Source organism: Peromyscus californicus, unplaced genomic scaffold (genome assembly GCF_007827085.1).
Source record: "Peromyscus californicus insignis strain IS unplaced genomic scaffold, ASM782708v3 Scaffold_4__1_contigs__length_199733344, whole genome shotgun sequence".
Lineage (NCBI taxonomy): Eukaryota > Metazoa > Chordata > Mammalia > Rodentia > Cricetidae > Peromyscus > Peromyscus californicus.
This window is the reverse complement of record NW_026294562.1, coordinates 31,625,846-31,636,262: the sequence shown is the minus strand read 5'-3', so window position 1 is coordinate 31,636,262 and position 10,417 is coordinate 31,625,846. Positions and strand designations below refer to the sequence as shown.

The 10,417-nt window shown below is 42.1% G+C and overlaps 1 protein-coding gene across 1 annotated transcript; it reads right to left on the bottom strand.

Annotated features, from left to right (window-relative positions):
• Positions 1 to 6,777: 6,777 nt before the first annotated feature.
• Positions 6,778 to 9,536, bottom strand: Dkk1 (dickkopf WNT signaling pathway inhibitor 1). Its single transcript, XM_052713827.1, has 4 exons — positions 9,203 to 9,536; positions 8,819 to 8,984; positions 7,625 to 7,768; positions 6,778 to 7,506 (listed from the first exon to the last, which is right to left on the bottom strand). Exons 1-4 carry the CDS (start codon positions 9,446 to 9,448, stop codon positions 7,253 to 7,255), a joined length of 810 nt encoding a protein of 269 aa, XP_052569787.1. The 5' UTR covers positions 9,449 to 9,536; the 3' UTR covers positions 6,778 to 7,252.
• Positions 9,537 to 10,417: the final 881 nt, after the last annotated feature.

Here is a 10,417-nt window from a genome sequence, read left to right as displayed (position 1 = left end):
AGAACAACTGGTTTGGGGGTTAGTTTATAGTTATTGTCACAACATGTTCTACCGAAAAGGGCAGGACTGGGAGGATGCTGTGCAAAAGCCTAGGTGGCTGGAATATGAAGCAAGGAGTTAAACTACTGAGAGCCTGTAGAGAAGGCAAGGAGTAGATAGGAAAAAGAATGGATGATAACTATAAACAAAAGAATGTTAAAGAAAGAAAAAAATGTCAGTAGCAAAGGACAAGTTGTCAAATGAAGTGTGACTATAAAAAAAAAAAAAAAGGAAGCTTGTTTCTCAGTTTCCCTGACAATAGACCACACGCTTAGTATGCTGGAGTGCTGATGCGTTTGATTGTTTTAAACATTTTCTACAGCAGGCCATTTAAGTGTTAGGATATGAGAGCACTTGGCACTCCTTGATCAAAAAAAAAAAAATGATTGAGACTGAAGAAAAGAGCTGCAAAATGTGTAGAATCTCAGAGCAAATATGTTCCAGGCTCTTTGCTGTCTCTGGCTTTCTGTTTATATTAGCTATGAAATTCAATCACCCAGCCAGCAAGATTCCAAGACGGGCTGCCTAAACGTTTAACTGTCTCAACAGGAGAACAGTGAGATTTTTCTCACCAAAGAAGTTGTCTAAACTAAAGGTCATGTCCTGCTCACATGGTTTTATGTATTCACATAATGTAGGTTCCCTTCCAGTTCATCACAGCATATAGTTAACAATGTAAACACAGAGTCGAGCCAAATGAGAGTGTTTATTAAAGTATAATTGTGATTGGTTTTTCTTTGCCTATTTCCTGTTCCTGTTTAGATTTTAATGTTCTTTTTTATTGTAATCTCAGTAAAAATTGATGTAACTACCTCTATCTATACCCCTGGCCCTCTTCTAACAAATCTTCCAGCTGCTCTTCCCAGTGGCACTTATTATGTTTAGTATTTCTTACTGAAGAGCAGTGTGCTCAGTAAGCAGAGGATTTTTCTCTTTTCATAGTTTTGGGAAAATCTGTGAGAGTAACTCAGAACTAACTGGTTTTCCTAGTTGAAATGTAACTATCAAGAGGCCCACTTCATAGTTCACATGGAAAAACCCAAGTTCCCACTCTGCCTTTAGAGTATATAATATCTTACATGATTGATATAGAAAGAATAAAAAGAGATTAAGTAATTCTCACAAGTCTACCTTCCAAAAAGGCATTGTAGAATTAGACTAGATATTTGATGTTCCCATAATATCATGTATGCTGCTTTCTAACATTCACACCTAGAGAGATTCCTATCATTTTTCCAGATCATTTTAATGCAGAATTAATCATAGAATTTAATTGCAGAATTTTAATGGCATACATACATTACCTAAACATTTCTGCCTTGTTGTACATTTAATCCACTGATAACTTTGCTATTACATCACTAAAAGTGAACCTTTTCACAGTTATACTTCTGTGCTTAAGATAAATTTCTAGAAATCTAGTTATTATATAAAAGATTATTTTCACCTAAAACATATGCCAAGATTGCACTTCAGAAAAAGGTAAAATCATTGCTTTCTCCACTGATGGCACCTAGACTTTTGTACCCATGCAAAACATGGATGTGTACCCTCTGCTTATTCAAATAGGAATTTGTTTAATTTAACAGTCGTGATCATTACAGCAAAACTGAACACACTGTACACAGTTAAATGTTTCATATCTATTTTGACATTAACAGTAAAATGCACACTTCTATTACAAGATGACATTTCAAAATTATCCTGATACGACAGTAGTGTAAAATAGAATCTTGAGACTGCACAGCAGTTAAACTATACTCCATAATTAAGTTATTCTCATGTTTATAAGGTGATGCTGAAGCTAATGGTATCTGTATGCTGCTCTCCTGTAAACTTCCTTGGTTTGGTTTAAAAACACAGACACATACTTGTGTTTATGTGTGCGTATACACACACACTTTTTCACACACACTTTCAGTTGTGGGGGGCTTTTATAAGTTATACAATATGCGCTTTTGGGGCATGGTTCTTTAAGAAGTAACCAGCCCTTGGACTCTTGGCACACACGTCAGCCCACAATGCAGACTAAAGAGAAGGTGAGTTAACTGGTATGAAGAGAACTTCTATGTAGCACCCAAAGTACGTGATTCTCTGCAGCAAACTGGGAGTACTTTCAGATTGGTCCTGTCTTCCTTAGAAATAGTTCCGTTGCACAGGTTTAAGGTGTATTGTTGTTTGAATGTGAAATGTTCCTATAGGCTCACCTGGACACTTGGTCCCCAGCTGGTGGTGCTGTTTGGGAAAGCTGTGAGACCTTTAGAAAGTAGAGCATGGCTAGAAGTGGGTCAGTGTGGGCAGACTTCAGGCTCCCGCTCACTTTGCTTTCTGTGTGTGAATGCAATGTGGCCAGCTAGCCTCCTGCTGCCGTCACCATACCTTCCATACCAGCTGCTGTGTCTTCTCTGCCAGGATGGACTACCCCCCTAGGACTAAAAGTTACAATAAAACCTCTCCCCCTTAAGTGTCAGGGTATTTTCTCATAGTAACAGAAGAAAAACTAAAAGTGACAGTGGACGTTTTCATGCTATCTAGTTCATTTGAAGAATATGCTTCTTTTGTATTAATGTGACTATCCTAAGTGAGCTGGTTAGTAGACTAGACATTAACAGTTTGGCCACAAGGCACATCAATTCTGAAAAAAAAAGGAAAGAAAAGAAAGGAAGAGAAAGGAAGGCAATATTCAGAATACTGTGTGTTCATCTGTTCTTCATTTACTACGAAATGTCTCCATCAGGCTTATGTTTTGAATGTTTGATCCCCAGCTGGTGGAACTATTTTGGGAGGTTGGAGAAACCTGCAATGTGGGGTCTAACTGAAAGAACTGGGTCACTAGGAATAGATTCTTGGTGGTACATTATCCCTGACCACTTCCGATCTCTCTGCTTCCTGCCCAACATGAAGGAAGATGTCCGAATGAAGACGTCTCCCCGCCAGCCAAGCCTGGTGACACATGCCAATCCCAGAACTTGAGAATCAGAGGCAGGAGGATCAGGGGTTCAAGACTATCGATGCCAATCTAGGGTGTACAAATCCTTTTTCCAAGAGGAAAAACTCATAATAAAGAAAAAAAATGAATTTCTTCTATAAAGCATCCTTGCTTTCCACAATGTTCTGCCCAAGTGCTGGAGGATAAGAAACCATGGCATGAATCCTGTGTAACTGTGATCAGAATAAACTGTGATGATTCCTCTCTCGGGCTGTTCAGTCTGTCATTCTGTCATAGCAGTGGTAAAGGGGCTACATCATCTTAGTCCATTCAAATAATTTATCTCCTAACTCCCGTATGATGTCTAATTACAGAAAGTATATTAACAAGGCAAACAGCATCTCTTCTAGGGTTAGGTTCTACTCACAGTTCTCAACACATGGAACAGACAACCCACACCAACATCCATGACCTCCCCAACTGATCTTCCTGCTATCACATGCATGTGGATCAGGTGACTATACATGTTAGTATTTTCCTGTTCTTCAATTTCTGTAATCTGTGTGAAACAATTGTGGCAAAACCACCTTCCTCCAAGGACACATGGTGCCTCTTTAACTTTTTTGATAAGTTTGGGTCCCTGATCTTCCTCATAGGAAGAAAAAGAAACATCTGTGCTGTTTGACATAGTGATTGCCTGAAGACATCTTCCCCAAACAACAAAACCCCTCATGGTTCAACCAGATTTTCTCATCTACTTTGAATTTGAACTTCAGAGTGTCACAGATATGTGAAAGGTTTCAATATAACATTCTTTTAAAAAGTCATTGCTTTTTTTTTTCGCCCATGAGGAGAAAGTTGTGAAATATTGTAAAATGTAATGTTGAGTTATGCTTACTCATGTGTCATGTCTTTTCCCAAGTTTAGCTTTTTTTTTAATGTGGAATTTTTTTAATGATTTATATTAGCATGGGGCCGGCTGCCACTGCTCTCCAGTGATAATTCTGCACCGAGGGGCTGGGAGGATCGGGACACAGCTCAGTGGGGAAGACCATGCTTAGTATTTGCAGGTCAGTCTTTCCCCACCACTGCCGCCACTGCCACACGGCCACCAATGCTGGGGCTATGGGAGTGTGCAACCACAAGAGATTTTTATGTAGTTTCTGGAATTTCGAATTCAGGTCCTCATGCATGTGGAGTGTGTTCTCTTACGGTCTTAGCCATTTCTGCTGCCTCTATTTATGCTTTTAGACAAGGAATCCTACCCGTGATCCTGTCACCACATTGAACCAAGTTTACAGCCCTGCAAATGCACACAAGGAACATTATACAGACTGGGTGGGTTACATTTAGGATTATATATGTCTATACATATATGTGAGTAAGAAAAATTAAGCAAATTAAGCAAAAAGAAGAGGCCGTGAATTTGGCTATATGGGAGAGTTTGTAGGGAGGAAAGGGAAGGATGGAATGATGTAATTATAATATTAAAAATGAAAGAAACTATTTTAAAATGAGGACAAACATTTCAAATCCTCCAGCTGAACATGAGAAGGAGCTGAGGGACTTGTGGTTTCAGTGTGACCATTTTAATATGGAAGAAGTTAGAGTAAGTTAGCCTCCTCGGATAAGAGAATGCTTACTGTAAACCTTTTAAGAAAAACTGTATCCCCCCCTTTCCTCCTTTAACACATTTTAGTAAGAGCTTATCACCACATAAGTAGGAATCTTGGCGTTGTGGTTATGCTGGACCTTGAGTAGGTTAAAAAAAAAAACACCACAGTATTTGATTTTAAATTTTATATCAAAACTCATTCATTATCCTACAACTATACTATGATGAAACAGGAGGATTTTATGCTCGCAGCACAGTATACATGAAAGTAATAACTCTGGAAACTACTTGATTGTCTCTTAGTGCCAGGTTAAGCAAATCAGAGAACAGACTATAACTAATGCAATCAACCAAAAGGTTGAGTCACCTCCCTTTTGTCATATAGGACGACAGTCAAGACACTCAAAGCAAAGAGATCAAGCAGGGTAGTGTGTAGCCTATGTGAGCTTAAAATGATAAAATAGCTGGTGAAATGTTTGCATGGGCAAGCAGTCAAATACGTTGTTTAGGAGTTAACCACCACAAAACATTTGAGCCAGCTATCATATTCTAGATTCCCTGAGATCCTGTTTTGGGCTTGCATTGTATATGACTTCTCTCTTCTAGTTTTCATAAATGCTTTCCTTTTCTTAATACTGTCCCTAGTTCCCAGTGCAGTGGGAAGAAGAGGTTGCCTGATCTCTCTGGCTCCATCCTGAAGGTCAGCAGAAATGGTTGGACCTGAGCCTGGTGGATGGGATGTGCAGAGAAGGACATCTCCACCCCAGCTGGCTCCTATAGAAAGGGCCCAGTAACCAGAGCGCATTAAACATCTGCCCCACTCCCCTTCTAAGAAGGCCCTGCTTTCTCCCACTTCATGAAAAGATTTCCCATTTCCTTTCCTCTATTGTGTTTTGTTGAAGATGGCAGGTCTCAGGATTGGCTTTCCTTGCACATCAGGCAATCAGCACACTTAGGAGAAGAGCGTTTCTCTGGATGAAGAAGCAGAAGCCTGCGGACAAAAGGGACACAGCCACAGACATCCTGCCAGGTCCCCTCTCAGTGAGCCAACGGAGTGCATGTGCTGTTGCCCGACTCCCCTGAAAATTAACCACTTCCGGGAACACAGAAACCAGTGACTATTCTAGGACATCTGGACTATTTAAGGAACTGCTGGCACAGTCAGTCAGCCACTACTGTCCTTTGAATAGCGAACCCAGTGTTTTGTGGTTTTGATGCAGACTTTCAGAATACTACAGAATAAATAAATTAGGAAGACTGTTTTGTCCTTTGCCCAATAGAAATATCAAATTTGGGTAAGGAAAAGTACACAGAAAATTTAGATTTGAAATATATATACATATATGTGTGTTTTATTATATAGTATATATGTATATATAAATCTAATATATATATTCAATTTTTTTATAAAGCCATACATCCCTATCCTCATTCTAATCAATTCAATACAGGAGAAGCAAAAATTGAAATAATCACTTGGCAAGAGAAGAAAAAGCAGGACATTCTAGAATTTGTGGTTGTTCGGTAATTATTTTTAAATCAAAGTAATTACAACAATTCTTCTTGCATATGTCAGAGTATCTAAAATATTTCGGAATTAATTATTTGGCTTAAATTGGCATGTACTTGTTCACCATGTTTCCACACAACCTCCTCTTCATCCTGCCCATCATCACATACTTTGGAATTACTTTCTTGGATATCCCCTTCCTTCCAATAACTATTGGCCATTTAGATAACTAATAATTTGTTGGAAACTATTTTTTGTTGATGCTTTTTTGAGACAGAGCATCACTCAGTAGCAGAAGTTTCCTTGGATCTCACTAGGTTGGCCAGGGTGGACCTGAATTCATGGGCATTCCTCCTGCCTCAGCCTCCGAAATACAGGGATTATATGCATAAACCACCAACCACACCTGGTAGAAAAATATTTTTTGAAAGTAGTACTATCAGATTCAATTCCATATCACCATAATCATTTGAATTTATAAATGTTGAATAAATTCTCTTTAAAATTACTCATTCACAGATATATGTCTTTTCATTTTAAAACAACACCCCTCACACACACATTCACACACACACCCCTAAGATCACAGTTCCAAAATGTATCTATGCTTGTAACAGTTTATGATCATTAAACATTAAATTTTATTTCAAGGACTATCACAGCTGAGAGAGAGGGAGAGGACTATCTAAGCAAAGACAGGAAATAAACTAGTATTTTCATGTTAATTTTACATGTCTATCATTCCAAGAACTTCTTGCATTCTACACTAGAAGTGAAAGGAGAAAGGTTTACACATTTAGGAACTATAAGCTGAAATCACTTCAATATAGAATATTTATGAGTCCAGACAATCAATGTGTACAAAAATTTACATGGAAAAGAAACAAGACAATGTAGCACTTCTAGAAAAATAATTAAAAGTTTCGTTGCATTTACAGGTAAGTGCCACACTGAGGATTTACAACACAGTAATTTACTGCAATCACAGGTGAGTTCCATCAAGAAACAAAGTCCTTACACTCCAGACTTTTGGACGGTGTTATCGGAATGCTTAACTCTATGCAGAAGATTTGTACATCCTTGGGATCCAGCTGAGAAATAACAAAGGGGTTTGCAGCATATATTAGATAAAGGAGTCCGTCACAGTTAGACAGTCAGGTTAGTGTCTCTGACAGGTGTGGAGCCTAGAAGAATTACTGGCTTGGTGGTGCTCTTTCTGTATTCTGCAAGACAGGCCTTCCCCACAGTAACAGCGCTGAAATATCTCCAGCCCGTGGGAGCCTTTCCGCCTGTGCTTAGTGCACACCTGACCCTCTTTGAGGACAGGTTTACAGATCTTGGACCAGAAGTGTCTCGCACAACACAGCCCCGTGGCACAGTCTGAGGATCGGAGGCAGATGGAACCTTCTTGTCCTGTGGAGGAGACAGAAAGAGAGTTACCGCTAGGCCTGCACTGTTTCATTAAGAGAACTCTAAATGAGCTTCTGATAACGCTAAACCGTGCGGCTGGGTCTTTAAAGCCTTTGACTACCTTTGGTGTGATATATTTTTGAAGTCAGCGTGGTTCTTCTGGAATATCCATCCAAGGTGCTGTGGTCGTTACCAAGGTTTTCAACGATGCTTTCCTCAATTTCCCCTCGCGGTAAATGGCTGTGGTCAGAAGGCATGCATATTCCTAAGGAAGCCGGAAATAGTGATTAATCCCCAGGCTGTATGTAACGTGTTGTTAACAGCCGTGATGAGAGCAGCCTATTGTGCGGACAGCAATGTGAGATCTGCTACCTCATTGCAGTCAATAATAACTATTTCACGAATCTCCCCAAATGGAGAAGCATCAATGAGTGTACTGTTCAATCATACGGAACACCCCAGTAGAGCCATTTAAATTGTGGTGGTGGCAGCAGTAATATTTCTGTCTATTTTAATGTTATCCTTTGGAGTAGGAAAAAGAAATTCCGTCACTTAAAAAATTAATCTTAAAAATAACTCCTCTGCTCTGGGTATTATCTGAGCAAGGCAATTCCAGCTGCCCGGAAGACTACAATCTCACCCACCGGTTACTTCACTGTATAATTTCGATATTACAGAGATTTAGTGAGTTCACTCTGGAATGCGGCTGTACCCTAGGAAGTTAGCCACCCTGGGAGTTTATTTCTGGAGACTTCTTTGTGACATTAGGATTTTGTGTGTGTGTGTGTGTGTGTGTGTGTGTGTGTGTGTGTGTGTGTGTGTGTGTCTGCTTCTTTGAAGGTACCTGAGGGTGGAGGGAAGCGGGTTTAAGAGGTGGAGAGCTAGGGACGTGAGTGGTACAGAGATCTCTTTTAAAAGCTGGCCAGCAGAGGTTAATCACTCTAGCCCTCGGCTGACAACAGTTTTAACATCCCAGAGGCCTTTGAGAGAGACAAAGCCAGGAGAGTCACGGTAAGAAAAACCGAACTGGTAACAAAATGGCAAGGCTGGCTAGCTAGGTTTCCCTTTCCGAAAGACCTTTCCCGCTTTCTCGAGAATGTAATGTAAAGAGAGAACGCTCTAATGTAAAGCATGTTAGATCACCGAGGGAGGCAGAGGAAGATAAACTTCCAAGGCCTCAAACACAAGCCAGTGAAGATGTGACAGGGGACCCTTGCGTGCTGAACCCGGGTTTGCCGGAGCTAGAGCACCTCCTTTCATTCCTGGGTGCTCCAAGGCAGGGCGGTTCCAGTGTAAAGGGGAGTCCAAGACTCACCGTTCTTGCAGTAATTCCCGGGGCAGCACATAGCGTGCCTCATGCAGCGTTTCCTGCGCTTTCTGCAAGCCAGACAGATCTGCACTCCTACACCCGCAGTTCCGCGGCTGGGACTGGAGCAGTACTCCTCGGTGCCACACTCCTCATCCTCTGCACACGGGTAGGGCTGTGGGAAGGGAGCGGAGTGGTGAGCAACTCAGGCATCCTGGTACCCACACCTTCTCGGTTCCCATCTGCCTCTTCAAAAGCTCTTCCAAGCGCACTGCTCCCGATGCAGTGATTCCAGACACACCCTGACTCTCACACACCTAGGAGACTGTACACCCTCTTCTCCGAGACCCCTTCAGAATCACAGCATCCTCGGATCCCCGATACCCCTCTCACCTGGTAGTTGTCAAGAGTCTGGTACTTGTTCCCACCCTCGTACGGAACTCCGGGCGCCACACTGACAGCCGAGCCCGGCTGCCCCGCAGCGCCACCCAGCGGTGGGGGCAGGTTCTTGATAGCGTTGGAATTGATGAGAACCGAGTTCAAGGTGGCGCTGGCTCCGAGCAGAGGGACGCTGCAAAAAGCCATCGCTGTTAGCAAGACCAAGAACCGGACAGCTGCCACTGCACACACAACCATCATCTCAGAAGGACGCAAGCAGGAGAAAGTCAGGAAAAAGGAGGTCGCTTTGCACAGCAGCTGCAGAGTCCAGACTGCGGAACTTAAGTCGGTGGAGTCTCTGCTGCTGGGCTCAGGGCTCTGCGCAGCCACCGCCACCTCAGGCTGCCTTTATACTCGGGCTCCAAGCCTTCCCAGCCCCTCGGGGAAGACAACAAAGCCGGGATGGGATTTCAAAGCTTTGGGAGGAGCTGGGAGGGGGAGTGTTTGTGTATCCGAAGCAGGGAGGACTTTGACACTCTCCCCTCGCCCCTCCCTTGCACTATAGTCCTCCTTGTCCAGCTCACCTTAGAGTGCCCGTTATCAGAGCACCAGAGTCTAGCCTGAGCTTTAATTAAAAAAAAAAAAAAAAAAAAAAAAAAAGGCGGGAGGGAGCGCTCTGCGAGCTCGGGTGCTCTGCAGAGGGGTTGAGTTATTTCTACCTGAAATGCTTTCTGAGTTAAAAGGTGATAGAATATCCAAAACCACTTTTCTTCCCTTATGCCAGCCCTCGCTTTTTGTGCAAGCAAATAATATTCATTATTAAACACAACTCAAGCAGTCCTCCAAAAGCCCTGTGAAAGGGCCAGGTGGCTCCTATGAGTTGCTGATTAACCCTTTAGCGTTGCGATTTGCAAATGAGGTTCTTGTCTTTTAAGTTTGTCTAGTTGCCCCCTCCCCACTCCCCCCGCCACACACACACCAGGAGAAAAATGTGCAAAGACAAGAAAATTTGCACATCAAATGAGGATACCAAGGGAAGAACTAATTCGCTTTTGATGGTGAATTTGGAGGGAGAGGCGAGAGACTGGCGTTTGGAAATTAGATCAGGGGGTGGAGGGAAAGGGGAAATGGGCACTCGATAATCAAACTATTTAATGTGGTTCTTTGAATCTGGTCAGTCCCAGCAGTAGATGAACTTGATTAAGCAGACACGTGAGATCAAAGTGGCCC